General features: G+C 34.6%; 2 protein-coding genes and 1 long non-coding RNA gene across 4 annotated transcripts; 2 read left to right on the top strand and 1 right to left on the bottom strand.

The window, feature by feature from the left end:
- Positions 1 to 692: 692 nt before the first annotated feature.
- On the top strand, positions 693 to 15,581 carry LOC125820593 (alanine aminotransferase 2, mitochondrial-like). Of its 2 annotated transcripts, none has more exons than XM_049499998.1 (15): positions 693 to 1,167; positions 1,901 to 1,951; positions 2,109 to 2,159; positions 2,323 to 2,388; positions 2,466 to 2,527; positions 3,801 to 3,879; positions 3,963 to 4,067; positions 4,167 to 4,277; positions 4,515 to 4,652; positions 4,825 to 4,899; positions 5,083 to 5,203; positions 5,375 to 5,529; positions 6,109 to 6,183; positions 6,496 to 6,699; positions 7,271 to 7,664. In XM_049499998.1, exons 1-15 carry the CDS (start codon positions 946 to 948, stop codon positions 7,385 to 7,387), a joined length of 1,632 nt encoding a protein of 543 aa, XP_049355955.1. In that variant the 5' UTR covers positions 693 to 945; the 3' UTR covers positions 7,388 to 7,664. The 2 variants fall into 2 exon arrangements, with proteins under 2 accessions (XP_049355955.1, XP_049355954.1); XM_049499997.1 differs by lacking the exon at positions 7,271 to 7,664 and adding an exon at positions 15,229 to 15,581 and having other exon boundaries at positions 756 to 1,167.
- Positions 11,681 to 12,143, top strand: LOC125820594 (uncharacterized). Its single transcript, XR_007442540.1, has 3 exons — positions 11,681 to 11,716; positions 11,929 to 11,994; positions 12,079 to 12,143. It is a non-coding gene; the product is annotated as an uncharacterized LOC125820594 (long non-coding RNA).
- A 1,810-nt stretch (positions 15,582 to 17,391) lies between the features above and the next one.
- On the bottom strand, positions 17,392 to 20,575 carry LOC125820792 (uncharacterized). Its single transcript, XM_049500228.1, has 5 exons — positions 20,319 to 20,575; positions 19,671 to 20,220; positions 18,769 to 19,276; positions 18,606 to 18,687; positions 17,392 to 17,681 (listed from the first exon to the last, which is right to left on the bottom strand). The coding sequence occupies exons 1-5, from the start codon at positions 20,373 to 20,375 to the stop codon at positions 17,454 to 17,456; spliced, it is 1,425 nt and encodes a 474-aa protein (XP_049356185.1). The 5' UTR covers positions 20,376 to 20,575; the 3' UTR covers positions 17,392 to 17,453.
- Positions 20,576 to 20,938: the final 363 nt, after the last annotated feature.

The following is a 20,938-nucleotide window of genomic DNA, read 5'->3' as shown; positions in this document are numbered from 1 at the left end:
AAAAACCTTAGAAGAATTTATGAAAAACTATTTTTTTTTGTTGGACGGGAAGAATTCATGTATTAAAAAATTACTCGGGGAATGGTTTTGGTGGAGAACAAGATGCGGAAAACGAAGTTGAGATCGTTCAATCATGTAAAGAGTAGATATTCAATGCCCTAGTATAAAGGTATGAGAGGTTCACTATGGATGGTTCCAAAAAAGGTAGAGGTAGATCATAGAAGTATGATATAGATGTGAATTATGATTAGACAGGACATGATGAAGTTTAAACTTATCAAGGACATGCCTATAGATAGAAAGTTGTGAATGACACATATTTAGGATAAACATTTAGTTGATAGTTGTGCGTTGTCTTGTTATTCATCCGTACTAGTAGATGTAGTATTGCTTCTGTAGTTCTTGGTCATTCAATTATGTTATTCTGTGTTGTTTTGTATTTCGACTATCAAATTACGTTGCTATACATAATTACTTTTCTATTACTATCTGTTGTTTTTTGTACTTCTATTATTTCTTTTTCAGGATTTCTTTGACTCCTTTTTTTTTTTTAACCGAGGGGCTATTAAGAACTACCGATCTTCTTTTAAAATAAATTTAAGATTTGCTTACATTGTGCTCTTTTACTACTGATTTCTATTTAATATGACTTTAAAAAAATTGATACCCATATCTCTTGATTCCTTTTTAGCGAAAGCCAATACAAATACAGGGGGCGGCGATTGGGTAGTCGCCATCGACAGAATACCCATAGACTAGTTCTCTATTAAAGTACCTAACGAAACTATCCTCACCAATCAGAGTCAGAGGGTACTGATTCTCCGCCAAAAACGTGGGCCGTAAGTCAAAAGTGCGCTCGATTTATGCGAAAAGTGGTAAAAAAGTTGGTGAATCGAAAACGTTAACCGCTCTTCACTCTCCGCCCACTGTTCGCCCAAATCCAGAATGCGGAGATTCGTAGCTGATAAAGCCAAAACTCTCATCAATAGGAGCAGGACCACCTGTTCGTCTTCTTCTCCTATTACTACTTCTACTTCCGTGTTGCAGCGGCTCACCTCTTCTTCTTCTCAATCACCTGCTGTTCTTCGTTTTTTATCCACTTCTTCTGATTCAATGGCTTCCGATTATTCATCCACTCCGGTCACTCTTAACAACGTTAATCCAAAGGTATTCCTATTTCTTTTAACTGTTGATTTTGAATTTTTATTTTTCTGCTATTGCTCTAATTGACTTGAGCTTTTTTTAGTTTCACCAATTTAAGGATTTTTCAAGTGTTTCGTGATTGGTTTCTTTACATATTGATTTAATTGGTCCTTGTCCGTTATGCATGCTCCAGTAAGAAAGTCCCTTACTTCGGCTATTAAGGATTTTCATTTTAGGCTGGCCTGTTTGGACAGTTGAACGGGAAGAGGGGAAGTTGTGCCCATTCTCTATCCAGGCACGAGCAGGAATATAAAAAACAATGGAAAAGCAAAACATGTACCTGATGTAACGACATATTCAAAAATACGTGTGATCCAATTTGATAGCTGTCCGCAGAAAGGAAAGAGTTTACACCACATAACTTTTTTAATTTTGGTTTTGCTCTGTGTTTATATGTTTTCTTTATAGGTTAATCTCTTCCCAGAAGTGTAGGATTTTTCATCTATTTATTCTTTACATACTTTAATTAATCTGATACCAAGTAATGTCTACAAGTTATTATACCAACGAGTAGTGTATGTGACGTCTATATATTTTATTTGTTTCAATTGGGGTGCTTATGATTCGTGACGTTTGTTGCGCAAAGCATCCCATCTGATTTGACCCTAGATCATTGGCGTGAATACTATAATTTTGCCCTGTTCTGGTGTAGGAATTTACTATGACTTGATGTATTACAACTCATTTTTGGTTTCAGGTTTTGAAATGTGAGTATGCTGTCCGTGGAGAAATTGTCAACCTTGCTCAGGTAGTTTTGGTAGTCGATTTTACACTCTAGTTAGAGTTATCAACCTGAATTTCAGAATCTTGTTAGTTGCACTTGCGCCATTTATTTTCTGGGAATGCTTAATCTTGCAATAAAAACAATATATTGATGGTGTACTGCGTGATGCATCGTCATGCAGAAATTACAACAAGATCTCAAGGAGAATCCAGGCTCTCATCCCTTTGATGAGGTACCAACTCTTTTGGACTTGTTTTTTTGTTTCCATTTAAGCTATAGTATTGCATATCTTAATCAATTTTGCTTCTTTCACTTTTAACAAAGCTTAATATAGGTGACCTAGAGCTTTATTGTTGTCTAGATCTTTTCTGTACTCATTCCTCTAATTCATGCAGATCTTATACTGCAATATTGGAAATCCTCAATCTCTGGCTCAGCAGCCTATTACTTTCTTTAGGGAGGTGAGGATAATTTTTTTGATTCTACATTATGTTTATTTGTTTCATAGATCAGCATCTAAGGAGGCTTCCTTTGTTAGGTCCTTGCATTATGTGATCATCCACTTATTTTGGACAAAAGTGAAACGCAAGGTTTGTTCAGGTATGAAGTTTGTCTATCAACCTCGGTGCACCTTGTAGTTCAAGGAAACAGTTTATATACCTTCGTTTTTATAGATGTCTGAAGAGATGGAGTTAACATGGCTAAATTCCGTAGAAAAAATATTTCCCCTGTACTTTTCAAACATGGTACAGTTTAGTCTCCTGCTACGATGGAACCTTTAGTCCTTGTTATTGTATAATAAATAATTTGCAGAAGGAGTAGGAATCAAATTTTAATGATTGTATTTTTTTAAATTCTTTTAAGTAAGAATAAAATTTTAACGATTGCATTCTTTTTAATTCTTTGAAGTCAAATGTCAAACTTATAAAACCAAGTGATACTTATTATAATTTGTGCAAGTGAGCAAAAGTTTACTATGCTGGTGAAGTGAGCCATTCATGTAAGATGAAATTTTCATCACTATTCCTTGGAGAAAGTACGAGGGTAACATAATCTTTACAAAAAGGGACATAATGCAAAAGCTTTTCTTGCCCCCCAAAGTTCTAAGCAATTATTTAGCTTGTAAGGAAGGTGTTGGTGACACTGTTGCAGTTTGCTTTCCATATCAGTTTGCTATTAAATGCTGCTTTCATTCTTCAAACAAATCGGAAGCTCCTCGTTCATTATCAATAGAATTCCCTGGGCACACGTCCAAAATACAAGTTCCCAAGAGAAGCATGCAACTTTGGGCAATGGGCATAGTGTGGGTGCTTGTTTATGATCCCAAATCCCTTGCTGTCAGATCACGTGTACTTGACTTTTCTATTTCATGTCAACTTGACATATCAAATAATGTTCTTGAGGCCCGACAAAAGTAAAAATGTATAATTTTAAGCTAAAAATCAATTGGATGTGGAAGGTTATGATGACTGAGAAGCTCTAAGTCGCATATTATTTAGATAATTGATGATTCTGTTGTATTTGCACCTAGTTTCTATGGGTATTGCTTTTGCTTTTTTAGCTTCAAAATGTGTACATATTATCTGGCTATAATCGAACTCCTACTTTTTTGTTATTCTTTGAAGTCATTGCAAATTTGCAATGTAGTGTTATTATTAAATATTAGTCATTCACTTTTGTTCTCAAATTTTTGTTTGTTTTAGATGATAGGTTCTTTCTTCGAGATTTTTTCCTTAATATTATGGTATGGACTATGGCTTGCACCCAAATAGAAGCAAAAAACTTGTGAATTCTGGTTTACGTCTCATACAACCAGTCAGAAACTGTGGGAAATTATTATTTTGATGTCTTCCATTCTCTCTTTTCTTTGTAGTGCGGATTCAATAGAACGAGCTTTCCAGATCCTCGACCAAATTCCTGGTAGAGCAACAGGTGCATACAGCCACAGTCAGGTGACTATATCTTCTTATCGTATTGTCCTAGATTTGCAGCCAGTATAATCATAGAACTTATTATTTTGTTTTACTAAATCTAGGGTATCAAAGGATTACGTGATACAATTGCTTCTGGTATCGAAGCTCGTGATGGCTTCCCTGCTGATCCAAATGATATTTTCTTGACTGATGGTGCAAGCCCTGCGGTAAATTTGTTTGATCATAAAGTTATTTGTACAGCTTTGAAGAAGTAACTAAAAGAATAGCAAGATGTTTATAATGTTGGGTTTTCATCTTCTATTCAGGTTCACATGATGATGCAGTTGCTCATCGGGTCAGAGAATGATGGAATTCTCTGTCCCATCCCTCAATATCCTCTTTATTCCGCTTCAATTGCTCTCCATGGTGGCACTCTCGTAAGTGCATTTGCTTCAACTTATAGTTTGATCAGTGTTAGTTGTGTAGTTGTCTTTGAATTCAACTACCAGATCTTTATAGAAAAGATATATATTAATAAGCTTGGTTAACCTGCTTATTTGTGGAGGATATTATTGTCACCTATTATTAAATGAAAAATGACCTGATTGACTTACTCTCCAGTTGAAGGTAACCACACAGGAGCCTCTTATGTATGCTTTTATCTGGTTATTTAGGTTCCTTATTATCTTGATGAGGAAACAGGATGGGGACTTGAGGTCTCAGAGCTTGAGAATCAGCTGAAAACTGCAAAATCCAAAGGTATTAATGTTAGGGCTTTGGCTGTGATCAATCCAGGCAACCCAACTGGGCAGGTAATGGTTTTTAAGATTTTGGAATCTCATCGTACCTTTTTTTTTTAAAAAAACAAACATAGAGGATGTGATTTATGTTATTTAATGAGAACCGACTGTGGTTGAAAATGCTGGTCTTCCCTTTCCCAATTATATCTCAGAATGACATGAGTAGTTTCTATGTATACCTTAGGTTCTTGCTGAGGCTAACCAACGAGAAATTGTGGAATTCTGCAAGAAAGAAGGCCTTGTTCTTCTGGCAGATGAAGTGAGTTTATTCCCCTCTAGATGCTTCTTTGCTTCATTCTGATAAATTATTTTGCTTCCACGGCAATTTACCAGTGATTCTCCACTTGTTTGGGAGGGTTCATAATGTTTTCCATTCCTGAGATAGTGCAATAACTAATATTCTATATTATTAGTCCTCTTATATATTGTGAAACTCATGCAGGTGTATCAGGAAAATGTTTATGTGCCTGAGAAGCAGTTCCACTCATTTAAGAAGGTTGCGCGCTCTATGGGATTTGGAGAAAAGGACATCTCTTTAGTTTCTTTTCAGTCTGTGTCAAAAGGTAGATATTACTGCCTCAATCCAGCCCTCTCTTGTTGGCTGTCTTTCTCTTTCGTTTGTCTGTATGTCACAAAGTTATGGGGAGAAGGGGAGGGCTTCATTTTCATGAATGCATCTGATGTTTTTGATCTTTCAATCCTTGTCTGTTGCTAATTTTCTTTACTGGCTTTAGGATTCTACGGAGAGTGTGGAAAGCGAGGAGGTTACATGGAGGTTACTGGATTTAGCCCTGAGATAAGGGAACAGATATACAAAGTGGCATCTGTCAATCTGTGTTCCAACATTTCTGGTCAGATTCTTGCAAGCCTTGTCATGAGTCCTCCAAAGGTTGGTATTCTATGTTTGTGTAACTCATGGACATTGCATTCTGAAGGAGTGAAATTGATATTGAGACTGACCCCAACTAGCTTTGGATTGAGGTTCAGTTGTTAAGTGGAGTGGAGTGTCCACCTTCATCAATACAATATTTTGGAAGTGGTAGTAATTTTCTATATCCAGAACGAGTAGCTCAATGACTTTCTCGTTAATTTTGTTGAGTTGTTTCCGAATCTTTTGCTACCGTTTTAAATAGGAATTTTGGTTTAAGGATAATTGCATGAGGGAATTAGCTGTAGGGTAGGCGTTTTTTTTTAATCACGTTGGTAGGATTATAACATGATCAAATTTTTTATACATATCTTTTTCAGATCTGTAAAACAATATAAACCAGAGCAAGAGAGATAATATGACTTTTGAATAATCTGAAGTGACGAAATGTACAAAACAAATGAGATTACTGCAGGGAAAAAGGACACCTTCAAGTGGAAGGACAGCTTTTTTCTATAATCTTAGAAGCTTGTTCGGAGGTTCCTTTTCTCCGTGTTATAGATACTTAACTATCAGCACTTGCTCTATTGATTTCTGCAGGTGGGTGATGAATCATACGAGTCTTTTGCTGCTGAGAAAGAAGGGATACTCTCATCCTTGGCAAGACGTGCAAAGGTCAGTAGAATCGGCATATCCAACTGGTGGTGACTAAATAATGAACTAGTTTTCTGGTGCAGTAGTGGATTGTTTTTGGATCATGAACCTTGCATCTGAAAAGAAGGCTGGTTAAAGTAGGAACCGAAAATGATGTCTGAAATTTTCTTAAAATAGAGATGTCCCAAAATAATTTCCTCTAGAGTTCCATTTTGGCTTTTCAAAAATGGCATCTAAATTTTGTACCTCCTTTCGGTGAATTTCATCTCTCTAATTGGTATGTTTTCTGTTTTTCTTCTGTGTCTGGCAAATTTTTGACTAATTTGTCAACAGACACTAGAAGATGCATTCAGCAGTTTGGAGGGAGTAACATGCAATAAAGCAGAGGGTGCAATGTATCTATTTCCACGTATCAACTTACCTGACAAAGCAATAAAAGCAGCAGAAGAAGCTAAAACTGCACCAGATGCATTTTATGCTCGGCGCCTCCTTAATGCCACTGGAATTGTTGTTGTCCCAGGCTCTGGATTTGGCCAGGTGATTGTTATATTTTTCACCACTTGCATCATGATATTCCTAGTTTTAATATGGTTGGTAACTATCATCACTACAACAACATACCTAGTGTAGTCCCATAATTGAAGTATGGGAGGGTAGAGTGTACGGAAAATTTCAAACCTTACCCTTACTAGAGAGGTTGACCTCTAATTTTATAAATTCACACGGTGTCACCGAGATTGATTAAACATCAACAAACAACTTAATAAGCATTTCCTGAACAATTTTAGTATCTTTACCTTCAGAAAGAAAAAAAGATTCTTTACCTTCGGAAGGGTTCAATGAAAAATGAACTGTGAAAAGAAATCGGGCAAAACAAATTTGGAGGATTTTTTTCAATAAACAACAACTGTTTCTGCAGTCAAGGTTTGTTTTATTTGAGAAACGTTCCTTTTATCAAGACACGGATTAGTTTGCATACCTGGGTCCTGGTAGATGTTAAAATTTCTTGATGTTTTAATTTGAGAACTAAGGGGTATTTGTTACACTACTGGTTATTGGGAACTGCTTGTTTTGACTAAATCTGTTTTTATTTGTTACATCCATGAAGCGTCCTGGAACGTGGCATTTTAGGTGCACAATATTACCGCAAGAAGAAAAGATACCAGCTATTGTATCTCGTCTTACAGAATTCCATAAGCAGTTCATGGATGAATTCCGCGGCTAAGGAGTCTGGGAGTACATTCTATTGGAGACTGATTATAGAGAATTTTTAATAAGCCATCTTTGTATGTTTTATTTCCGTTCTCACCAAAAACAATTACGTTTCAGTAGTGAAAGCTGATATAGGATTGTTTGGCACATACAAGTTGGGGATTGTTTATTCTAATCTTATTTGTATTTGACTTGACATTGATCCTCTCTCCTAGATGATCAATGTGAGAATTGTTTTGTATGCCAAACAGGTAAAGCTTTAGCCAAAGTCGACATATGGTTAATTGAAATTTAAATGTCTTGGTCTTTTTGCAATCTTAGCTTATAACGCAGCCAGTGTTTTTTACTTCCATCTAGTAATATTCAGTTTTATATCACCACTGGGCATGTTATAACCTCGTTTTTATTGACCCTCCGTATCTAGTCTGATGATTCTGGTTGCATATGCAGCATGGCATTAGTCATAAGAGCGTGGGTTTAGAGAAGACTGGGTTTCCTTTTTTTGTTCTGATTGCCGAGAAATTTAATGGTTTATGGCGGATAGGTTTTTTTCCCCTTCGTTTTCCACTTAAATGTAGAGTTCTTATTTGTCGTAGGGTTTGGACTTGCCATGTGCACCTAATTCATACACTTTTATATTTCCAACCACAGCACATGAATGAAAAAAAGAAATTTCAATACGCACTCTACAATTGGATAATCCTTTATTGAATGTAAGTAGGTTCTTAATAGCAATATCAATTAAAATGGAATTATAACATCAACTTAACGGTAAATGCTTAATAAACCTTTAGAATAAAGTGAAAACGCCAAAAGATTTAAGTGCTAAAAAATTGTATAACATATATATATTTATACAACTTAGGATAAATACTAGTACCTCACAAATCACGGTTTCTCATATTACGTAGAGAGAAACAAAGAGATTGATAGGTGTCAAAGCCAGAAATACTCTCATCAGCAATACCATACCACCTGTTCGTCTCCAATTGCAGCACCGCACCTCTTCCTCATCACCGTTACATCCTCTTCCCTTTTATTCTCCACTCTTCACCATGATCTCCTCCTTCTATGGCTTCCTATTATTCATCCTCTCCTATCACCCTTAACCACCTTAATCCAAAGGTATTTTTTGCCCTTTTGACTTCCACTACATGGTCCAATCACGTCATCTAGTACAAGACATAAAAAATGTGATATTTGAAAATTTGTGATTGACCAAAAAAAAAAAAGAACATAAACGGGTCAAAACTAATTTTTAAATTTCGAAACTCATCTTCTACATTTCTTTCGAAAAATCGAACACCGTTTTTTGAGTGAGTGGACAAACGGGAACTAAGCTCAGGTAGTTGTTTATTTGTTTCAGGTTTTGAAATATGCATATGCTATCCGCGGAGAAATTGTCAGCAATGCTCAGGTAGCTCCCAAGCTCAATTTTGCACTAGCTGCCTGCCAATGTCACTCTAATTTCAGCTTATTTTGGTTGAAAGTTGGTTTTCAGCTTCTTTTTTTTTTGGGGGGGGGGGGCGGGGTTCCACCGTTTTTTTTGGAACAAATGCTAGCTTATTTATCTTACAAATCCTAAAAAAACATCTACTATGTTTAACAGGATTGGATCCAGAATTTTCATTCAGGGGTTCGAAAAAAATAAAAGTATAAACATATGGGGGGATTTCCACCATTTTTTGGAACAAATGCTACCTTATTTATCTTACAAATCCTAAAAAAAACATCTACTATGTATAACAGGGCTGGATCCAAGATTTTCATTCAGGGGTTCGAAAAAAATAAAATATAAACATATAAATAAGTCAACAAAACACAATTTCAAGGAAATAGTAGTGTTAGGGGTTCGAAAAAAATAAAAGTATAAATGTATAAATAAGCCAACAAAACACAATTCCAAGGAAGAAGTAGTATATAGTTTATTGGTACCAAAAGTTAGTTCCGTTACGGGAGACTTTCTAGCACGTTTGGATTTTTTAGGGTTTAAATCTACTCTTTTCACACATTTTTTTTTAAAAAAAGGGTGAAATTGGTCTTGAAACTAAAGGAAGAGAAGCTAAAAAAAAAGGTTCACAGTGGGGCTTGAACAACCCTGGACGCTAGGGTCAAATTAAAAGGAAATCTACCACTGCTACAACTTAATTCAGATTCATGAGGGGTTCAAAATTAATATATTTATATATATATATATATATATATATATACTAGTAAAGAAAGCCCGGGCGCTGCCCGGGCCCAACATTAATAAAGTTATATTGTTACTCTCTCCGTCCCATATTAGATGAGAATCTTACTACAAATTTTTTTTCCATATTATTTGAGCACTTATTAAATTAGGATAGAATTAATTAATTCTTTTCCATTTTACCCTACAATTAATATGACCATTCCTATATTGTATGTGTATTTTTTGTAACTCATTTCAATGTGCATTGATATAAACAAAGGGTAAAATGGTGAAGTCTTCCAATGTATTAATGATTTCTTAATCACCGTGTAAAGTTGGAAGTGCCCATCTAATATGGGACGGAGAGAGTATAGTTTATGTATTGTTATAAAATTAGTAAAGATTGTTATAATATATTTTGCTCATAAGTGAGCTAATATAAAAACTTATTTGCCATTTGTCATTTGTCTTTTTAATTTCAATTTCAAATAGCAAATAAATGTACCGATAAGATTGAGGGTAGAAATGAAACATATCTTTCTAAATTTAAGTAAAAATAAACAGAGTAGAAGTAACATTAGGGTTATCGATAGGACGATTCATTCGGTTATTTTAAAAAAAATTATATCATTCAATTTTTCGGCTATTTTATAATGTATAACCAAAATTAAAATTTTAAAATCATCCCAATCCTAATTTATGTGACACAAGCAGTACAAAAATTAGTTTTTTTTTGTTGTCTTGTAGATATTTTAAGTTATTATTTATTGTAAATTATAGTACTTTTTATTAAAGTTTTTAATAACATATGTTACTTTTTATGTTTGAGAGTTAAACCAATTTTTTTTTATATGTCTTTTAATTTTATATGTGTTTTGTCCTTTTCCATTTTCAAAAACTAATACTCTGTCCATTTCATTTTATATGTCATTTCTTTTTATAAATATATTGGTTATTCCCTCTTCTTATGTCATATATATTATGAAATTTGAGAAGTTATTGAAATTTTTATATGATTCTAAAAATATTTTAAATTGTTAGCTATTGTGATTTGTAGTACCTTTTTTTTACAGAATTTTGAAAATAATATTTATTACTCTCTTTGTTCTAATTTATGTGGCACATGCAAAATTTCAAATATTAACCATTTTTTATATGTCTCTTTACTATATTAAGTTGTTAATTATTGTATTTTATAGTACATTTTGAACTTAATTTTTAAAGAATATATGTTATTTTCCATGTCCCAATTTATGTGGCATTAATTGATAGATTTGTTGGAGTCGAGAGAATTTTTTTGTTAATTATTGTAATTTATAGTTTCTTTTTCGTCAATTTGAAACAATATATGTTCTTAATTGATAGATTTTTTGGAGCCGACAATTTTTTTTGTTAATATTGTAATTTATAGTTTATTTTTCGTCAATTTCAAACAATATATGTTTATCATATAATCCATTTTATGTGGTAGCAATAGAATTTAGAGAGTCAATTAAATTTTTTATATAACTTTTAAATATTTAAGCTATTAATTATTGTAATGTATAGTATTACTTATATTATTTTTGAATATAAATGTTACCTTTTTTATCCTAATTTATATGGCATTGATAGAATTGAAAGTGTCAAATAATTGTTAATTATTGTAATATGATATGTAGTACTTTTTATGTAGTTTTTACTATTTTTAAGCATACTAAGTATAGTATTACTTATATTATTTTTAAATATATTTAAATCTACTACTTATATATATATTTTTTAGTAGATAAGTGTGAATGTGAGGGTATTTTTAAATACCCAAAATACCCTCACTTTCACACTTATCTAGTACTTACATTATACATTATATATATTATATAGTAATATTTTTTTAGTAGATAAGTGTGAATGTGAGGGTATTTTTAAATACCCAAAATACCCTCACATTCACACTTATGTTCAACCCTCTCCTTTTTTTTGGTGCCACGTGTCGAAAAAGGAGTGAATTTATTCACTCTTCTTATATAGTAATATATATATAGAAAATTTACCTTATTTATACCGAGGGGGTTCGGGTGAATCCCCGGAACACACATGGGTCCGCTCCCGATGTATTGATGGTGTTCTTTGTGATACAGATATTACAACAACCTCACGGAGAATCCAGGCTCTCATCCGTTTAATGAGGTAACAGCAGATATTACAACAAGACCTCACGGAGAATCCAGGCTCTCATCCGTTTAATGAGGTAACAGCTCTTGTAGACTTTGTTTTTTGTTTCCATTATAGTTTTAATAATGCATATCTTAAGGAATTATTCTAACAAAGTTCAATATAAGTAAATTTTGAGCTTTGCTAGTCGTCTAGTCATTTTCTGTAATATTCTCTAATTCATGTAGATCTTATACTGCAATATTGGGAATCCTCATTCCCTGGGTCAGAAGCCTATTACTTTCTTTAGGGAGGTGGGAATAAATTGTTTGACTCTAGATTCTGTTTTCCTTTTTTTAATCTCAATAGAATGATTTCTAAGGAGCTTTCTTTATTAGGTCCTTGCGTTATGTGACCATCCACTTCTTTTGGACAGAAGTGAAACAAAAGCTCTGTTCAGGTATGAAGTTTGTTTATCAACCTTGGTGCACCTTGTAGTTCAATGAAACAGATCATGTACCTACGGTTTCATAGGTGTCTAATGTCTATCTGGAATTGACATGACTAGTTTCCATAAAACAAATGTTTCCCCCTGTATTTTTCTAATTGTATGGTTAAATCTCCTGCTACTAGTGATGGAATCTTTTATCCTAATATCGTATAGTGAATAATTTGCAGGAGTAAGATTCAAAGTTAAATGAATGTATTCTTTATTTCAAATGTCCAACTTATAAAATCAAGTGATTATTACTGTAATCTTTGCAAGTGAGGAAACGTGAACAACGAGGATGAAAGTGAGCCGTCAACGTAGGATGATATGTTTGTAGCCATTCAGTTGAGAAAGGAAAAGGAAAAGCTAGTTGGAAAGTTTATAATATTTGTCTTTTTTATGAAAGATCAAATGTTTTGTAAGGTACTAATGCTGCATTCCTTCTTCACACACATTGGAAGTTCCCCATCATCCATTATTCACAGAATTCCCAGTGCACAAGTAGAACATACAAGTCCCCCATGGGCTGATGGGCAGCATCCCCATTATGATCACAAATCCCATGCTGTCAGATCAAATGTACTAGAGTAGTCAAGTTTTTTCATGTCAAATATACATATAATGTTCTAGAGGCTTGAAAAAAAAATGAAAAATATGACTTTATGCTAGAAAACAAATAGGGTATGGAAGGTTGTGATAATAGGGAAGCTCTCTAAGTATATTGATTCTGATTTTTTTTGAGGTGATTGACGTCTCTATTTATTTTGCCACCTAATTCATATGTTTTTTATCTTACAGTTTTTTAGCCTCTAAATGTGATCATATTTCTTGGTGTTTTGAAGTAAATGCAAGTGGCTATCACGTTTGTTGTTCTTTGAGATCAGTGCAATGTAGTCTTGTTATGTTATATGTGGTTCACTATTAATTCATCAATCTATCCATTCCTCATTTAAATTGACTGGATTTTTCCGTCATTCATTTGAAATCAGTGAAATGCAGTGTTGAAACTACTGTATGCTACAATGTGCTTCTTTGTTGAGTTATCAATCAGTCCCTTGTTGTTATTGACATAATGCTTAGTAATTCTTCAGCATAATCCTGAATTGTTTATTGCTAACTTTTTTACTGGTTTTAGGATACTATGGCGAGTGTGGAAAGCGAGGAGGCTACATGGAGTTCACTGGATTTAGTCCTGAGATCAGGGAACAGATATACAAAGTGGCATCTGTCAATCTTTGTTCCAACATTTCTGGTCAGATTCTTGCAAGCCTCATCATGAGCCCTCCAAAGTTTGGTAATGGCATGTCCAAAAGGAGTGAAATGGATATTGAGGATTCATATAGCCGACCCCAACAAGTTTGGGTTTAAGGCGGAGTTGTTAAGAAGGAGTGGGGTCTCCACCGTCAATTCAATAATTGGGAATTAGCAGTTATTGCATTCCCAGAATGTTACCTCAATGACTTTCTGCTTATTTGGTCTAGTAGAATCCGAGTCATTCATATAGTAGTAATTTTGGTATGAGGGTAATAACATTGCATGAGATGGATTGGTCATGTCCTATATTGACCTCCAGATGCATCAGTCCAGACGCTGGAGTTGTGAAACCATGATGATTGAATGTGTTAAAAGAGGATGAAATAGACCTAAAATACACAGGTAACTGTTTTTTCGCTAGGCTTTCGAGGAGGAAGAAGAGAAAGAAAAGGGGAAGGATTATATCAAAGAAGGCCAAGTCCTCAGACTCGGAGGGAATGTTTCCCCTTATCCTGGATAAGAATTCTCCCGTTACCCAATGGATAATAATCCCCCATTGCCTAAAATTCCCAGATGAGTGTTGTAGGTTCATCCTAAATCTGGTGATCTCATGGTCTAAATGTCGAATTAGTTTGATAAAGTAATTGCTTCAATGAGTTGAGATTGCTGGAACATTTTATCAAATTTTGTAGGTATCACACTTTTTTATGTGGGAAGATAAAATATGATGTCACTAGGGCGACATAAATTCAGCTCTGATTGTGAACTGTAAACTTTGAAGCTTTGATGTGAGCCCCCTCTGTGGCTTTGTCTGTGTTATAGATGCCTAACTATCAGCACTGCTCTGTTGATTTATTCAGGTGGGTGATGAGTCATACGAGTCTTATTCTGCTGAGAAAGAAGCAATACTCTCATCATTGGCAAGGCGTGCAAAGGTCAGTAGAATTAGCATATAAGACTGGGATTGCCAAAATAAACTTTTAGTTTATTTTGCTGAAGTGGTTGAAGTTGTTTTAGGATCATGAACGTTAGATTTGAATAGTAGAGGTGCTCAAAATAGTAGGCAAAAATTTTCTCCAGAAAAATTGTCCCAGACCGTTTTTTTGCTTAATTTTCATTTCAGCTTTCCGAAAAATGATTTTATTTTTCATTAGAGTCATGTAAGCTTCCTTCTGGTGAATTTCCAATTGATGCAGTTTCTAAAACCGACAACTTCGTCAACAGATACTGGAAGACGCATTCAATAGTTTGGAGGGAGTCACATGCTATAAAGCAGAAGGTGCATTGTATTCATTTCCACGTATTAACTTACCTGACAAAGCAATAAAAGCAGCAGAAGAAGCTAAAACTGCACCAGATGCCTTTTATGCTTGGCGTCTCCTTAATGCCACTGGAATTGTCATTGTCTCAGGCTCTGGATTTGGCCAGGTGATTGTTATATTTTTGCCCACTTGCTTCCTCATTCCACTTATATATATATATTGTTACTGATAGTCAAGGCATACTCTGTCAATATGGTCTGTAACTGTTATCGCTCATTTAAAAAAAAATGTAGCCGGGAACATTGAACATTAATAAGCATTTCCCGAACACTTTGAATCTCTCTACCTCAAAAGAATTTAATTTTGCGGAAAGAAAAATTGGGCAATTAATTAGATTTTTGGTGCAAAAGCACAAGTAGCGAAGAAGAAATCTGTTGATTGCATGTGTTGAGAACTAGGGGGAATTTTTCGACACTTATGTTTCTTTAGAATTATATTGTTGGATTCGACTAAATTTGTATTTACTTGTTGCTTCTATGAAGCGTCCTGGAACGTGGCATTTTAGGTGCACAATATTACCGCAAGAAGAGAAGATACCAGCTATTGCATCTCGTTTTACACAATTCCATAAGCAGTTCATGGATGAATTTCGTGGCTAAAGTATCTGGGCATTCTATTATAAAGAATTTTGAATAAGAACATCTGGTAAGCTTTGTTTTATTTTTTATCTTCACTAAAACAAATCATACTTCAGTAGTGAAAAGTGAAAACTGGTACGATTTTAATCTTATTTGTATTTGACCTGATATCTATTTTTCTCCTTCTAGATGATCAATGTGATGTAAATTTGTAACTATTCTCTGATCTACTTAAATAAGAATTTCCTCCTTGGCTCCTTGAATATGTTGCATATCTAAATTCTAATCTAGACGTGAATATTTATGAATTCCTTGGAGAATTAAATTTTTCAAAATAAACTTATCAACACCTTAGAATCGACTTCCATTTAATTTAAATATAATAAAAACCTAACTTGTTTTTAATAGATGTTTTCAAAACGAAATGGTCACTTAAATTGGTAATTAATAGGAGTAATACGTCAACTTTAAATAAAACTCAATAATGATTTTCAATTTAGATAATATTATTATGAAACGTCAATAAAGATCAGACAGAGGCGTGCTAACTTTGAAAAAGAAATTTAAAAGATATTGAAAGTACAATTTATGTGTGTGCGAGAAGAATTAAAGGTAAATTACGTTTTATGTGTAGCGTAAAGGTAGTGTCTTTTATGTTTGTCTTATTATTAGGCTAAGATTCACATAGCAATGGCTAGTATTTGATTTTGAAAAAAAAAGAAAAAGAAAGATCATTTGGAGGCTCGAATTATTTTTCTACACTAGAGGTTAGTGTCCGCTTGTACTTGTACGCCAGCAGCTTTAAAAAAGGCAATTCAAAAGTGAAATTAAATCAAACTAGTATTAAATATTCCGTATGTTTTAATTTATACAGAGAGAAAGTTAAAAAAGATTATTGGATCTTAACTATAAGAAAAAGGAAAAAAGAATTGAGAGGAGAGAGTAAGATTCACTTGCAGATAAGAAAAATTGGTCTTTTACCTAGTGAATAAATAAAATCTGTAATGATACTGTCGTGTATCCAGCAGAAATCTATCAAACTATACTTCTTTTCAGTTTTCTTGTTTTGGGGCCTCTCTTTTTCCTCAATGTAGAGCTTGTCAGATAGACCTCATATGGATGTGTTTTGTCTTCAGGTCTAATTTGGAAACCATGCAGACCAAGAATCCCAAAAAGCTCTTGTCACAGCTAAGGCCTTTTCCTATCAACACATTAAAATATTTGAAAATCCTTATGTAGTAAGCATTTTTTTTAAAAATTTAGTGGTGTCATGTTATGCATTAGTGCAATTCTCTTTGGGAAGTTTTAATAAGAGAAATTAACAATCTAAATCCCAAGTAGCTCTTCTTTTGAACTGCAATCTCAGTGCTGCTTTCATTGATAATTGAAGGCAAGGTACAATTATTGCACCAATTTTAACAGCTTATAATGAGAAGCTATGCCCAGGTAGCAGTTGAACGTGGTCCCAGGACATTTAAGATCAAATCAAACTTATGATTACAATAAAAGTTAAAATCTAAATTAAAAACAAGCACAGCTGACAAACAATCAACATCTTGTATTTTCATTTTCCAGCTAAGACATAGAATCTGCTAGTTTGAACAGTCTGATTACTGGAGGCCTTAATTCTACTACCTCGGAAAACTGTGGTCCTATTCAAGACAAAGGATCTTCAGATTTTGCAATATCAAGCAAAAATGTTGTACTTGTTGCACCCCCAACTTTGATGAGTAGATGCATTGATAATCCAGATTAAAGAGCGGAGAACACAAAGTATCACTTTTTTGCAAGTTTGTGTTTGTGTTTGCTAAATGAACTATCACCAACTATTCATTAAAGCGCACCTCAAAGCCGACAAAACCATTATCTCAATTTGTGAACATTCCATTTTGTAAAAATTTACTGGGATTCTCACAGTGAGGCCACATTATAGTATGTAGTAACGAATTTTTCATCATAGTGTCAAAGCTCATAATGTCATCGTTTCATGCAATCAGTTGGACTCGCCTACTAGAACTTCACAGTATGATGTGTTGGCCCGTAAAAGTGTTGCATTAAGATTTTTTTCTGAGTAATAACTCAATAGGAATACAGAATGAATCTCACTGAACATTGGTGCTCGATTCGAATTAAATAAGATGGTTTCGGCATGGGAAACACCCACAGGAAGATTGGGCAGATAGATGTGAGTTTTGCCTTGTCAACATCATCTTCCGTGATTGATCAGCCACTTTTTCTATTTGGTCCTTGTGTCGTAGTTGAGCTGTAGTTCTCCATTCTTCAGCTTTTCTGTGAACTATCGCCATCCTTTTCATTAACTTCTCTTCCAGATTTGATCTCATCTTCTGGATTTTCACCTGAACAGAAGAAAATGCTATGCCATAAGAGGATTGTAGTCATAGGAGTCCTTAAACCGTTGAGCCCGTGGTCTAACGGAAATAATCTCTCTAATTTTTTGAGGAAGATAAGGTCTACGTACACTCCTCACTTTGTGGGACCACACTGAGTGTGGAGTTGTTGTATAAGAATCCTTAAACATAACTTATGTTTCTAGTGTCTGATGGCACAAGTTAAATTTGGCCATTTATAATTTTCTTAGGAACAAAAAGGAGGGGGGGACACACCAATTTCAAAGGAATTTTATTACTGCATGCAGCTGTTGTGCCCATCTTCACATGGGTTTGCAACTTCCAGAAAGAATTTGTCATGCATGTAAATATAATAATGCATTAATATTGACTAATCTGCTATCATCGCATGTGAAAAGATAAAAAATATAAGCAGTACATAGGGGGAAGAGGAGGAAACATGTTGGACCACAATGGAAGAGTACTGAGTGGCTCTATGTAGATCAATACTATATACAAGACAGAAATTTTTCCCAGCCAGTCAACATTGCACAGCTACTCTTTGGAGGCTGTATTTAGTTATATTCTTTTGACACCCTCATGGAAACATGCTAAAGAGCGTAATCAAGGAAAAGGATCGACAGAGTTTTAGACTGACTAACTTCTAAAGAGGTGCGTAAACTACTTTAGGCAAATCTCACATCAAAAAGGGAGCAAAGTGAGGTTTTACATAAGACCAGAGCACAGTTCAGGTGGTACGTTTGGCGTAGCACAAGTAACAAATTTGTGAGGCTTGTTAGGCCAAAACAGACAGTAGCGTAATATGGATTTTATGGCCTGTAGACAATTCTTAGGATATGAAAGGTAATGAAAACAGCTCTAGCATTGAAATCCTACTGCCCAAAAGTTAAAAGAAAGGATAAAATAAAACACCTCAAGTTTTTTGGATTGAGCTTCTGCTTTTGCATTTTGGAGGTTTATCCAAGCCTGAATTTTTGATTCTTCTCTTTGGTACCTACAACTCAAAATAAATGTTAAAACTAATAAGCTCCAAGTACACATGAAAATAGAAATGAACAGTGCAAAGGCCACTGACCTGAGACAGCATTTGTTCTTCTCTTCTTCTTCCCACGAACGTGTTTTGGACTCCGAGACGCTCTTTCTACACTCATTATTTATCTCAAAATGTCTCAAACTCTTCGATACATCCTCCTCTTCTTCTTCCCTCGAACTCCAATTGGTTGTAACAGAATCAAATTGTGTCCCAAACTGCAATTTTGCTAGATGGCACTCCTGAAATTGCATGATATCAACTGTGCTATCGGAACCTGAACTTGGTAAGGCCAATGGTCCAGATCTGTCCGCAGGGGTATTGTGTCGAGCAGGCGATGGGCTTTTGAATGGAGTATGGCATCTTGAAGTAGTAGAGCTGCCAATTGGGGTCATTTCTGTCCCAATATCTCTGTGTTTAATCTCATGAATTGCCTCCATTGTTGCCTCTTTCATTGATTTTCCTGCCGCATTTCCAAACAAAAATCCTTCTTTTGTAGGTTCTAAGCACCTAGATTTGGGATAAATAGATTCCACTTCATCTGTGAACTTATCTGCAGTTACAATAAAACTGGTATTCCTTCAACATCCACCATAATATTCATAAAGTTGTTCCCTTTTATCAGTTTTAGATTTTACCAAAATTAGAGCTAGAACCTAAAAAGATATAATACACATTGCTGTGTAGCATGCAGGGGCAGATATACATATATTCTAACAAAACCAAGTTTATACCCAAGACCTTTTGTTCAACTGTACTTTTACTTTTGACTCCCAGCATAGATATATATGTGAGAATTCACTAAAATTTCAATCCAGAACCCAAAATTTAACATGTACAATTAGGTCAGTGCTAATGCCCTTAAAGATTGAAACTTCTATCAAGTTTAAATCTTGAACTGTAATTGATAAAGCTAAGGGTAAAAACAAGCTCCTTTTTTTTTTTACCTTTTAGAAAAACATCAGTTGCAGCAAAAACAGTGTTGGCAGCTCCAGCAGAAATATGGTGATGGTGTAAAGGTAAAGGCACCTGAAAATCTGAAGCTACTTTAGATACCTTTTCATCTGTAACTCTGTTTTTTTCTGCAAAGACATTTTCAGTTTCTTTAAGCTTGAACCCATTGCACTGCTTTAACAATTTTGAGGATTCTAATGCTGGCTTTAAGCCATTATTACTATTATGATGAGAAGCAGGGGAATCTTGAATAGAACTTCCATTAACAAGCCATTTCTCTGCATCATCCCACTTAGAAGGGAAATTTTTTCTTGAAAAATTCCCAACACTGAAGCTGAAAATGGGTCGACCCGGTGTTGATGGAGCATCCATATTCCTCCTTGTCACTGAACTTACTCCTTCTTTCCTTAAAAACCCTGCTCCATTGCTTGCTGTTGGCAATGACTTCACAAAATCAGATGTCTCCTTTAGATTAAGTTTGCAAAGCGGGTCAGGGAAACTATCCAAGAATGGGTACTCATTTTTCCCTTCTAATGTTGCTTCCTGTCAATAACAAAATCAAGAATCATCAGCAATAAAAAGAAACCCCATTTACATAATATCATTCAAGAAACATAAAAGAACAATCTAGAAACATTTACCCCTTGAGATGGAAACAGAGGTGGAGGTTCACAGTAGTTAGCACTTGCAAGATCCATATATAAATGCAGTAAGATTTTTGGAGGAATTTCTACATGTTAAAGAAAAGTTTAGTTTAGGTGAAGTAGAGAACAGTAATAAAACATGCCAATGCAAAAGGAAGCAGGAGGTTCATCAGAAGAACTGTTGAATATTAGGTAAGTATTAGAAGAACATGCATTGGAGTGGTAAGCAGAGGACAAAGACCACATACAAAAATGATGAGTTTCAGGCCCTGTGTTGAAGAGCTGAAGGGAAAATGAAACAACAGTGTTTGTAGTCCTTCCTGGTTTGGTACTGGACTAGTGAGGACAAGGAAGAAAACAAACAAAAAACTTGTACTTGTAAAAAAAAAACTCATGGAGGTGTGTGATGCTTTGGGAGACGAGAAAAGTTCGTCAAAGTTATAAAATGGATGGATTATCAAATCATGGATTATTTTTTAGTATGATTTACCATAGGTTATATGCACCCTTTAAACATTTTTTTATGCTATTAAGAGACGTTTGGTTGCTCGCTAGAGTTATGCATATATATAGTAACGTATGAATTAATTATGAGTAATTTATGTATTTTTATATAT

Source organism: Solanum verrucosum, unplaced genomic scaffold (assembly GCF_900185275.1).
Source record: "Solanum verrucosum unplaced genomic scaffold, falcon-dt-bn FXZP01000117.1, whole genome shotgun sequence".
Classification (NCBI taxonomy): Eukaryota; Viridiplantae; Streptophyta; class Magnoliopsida; order Solanales; family Solanaceae; genus Solanum; species Solanum verrucosum.
Note: the sequence above shows the minus strand (reverse complement) of the source record. Positions and strands in the feature narration are given on the sequence as shown.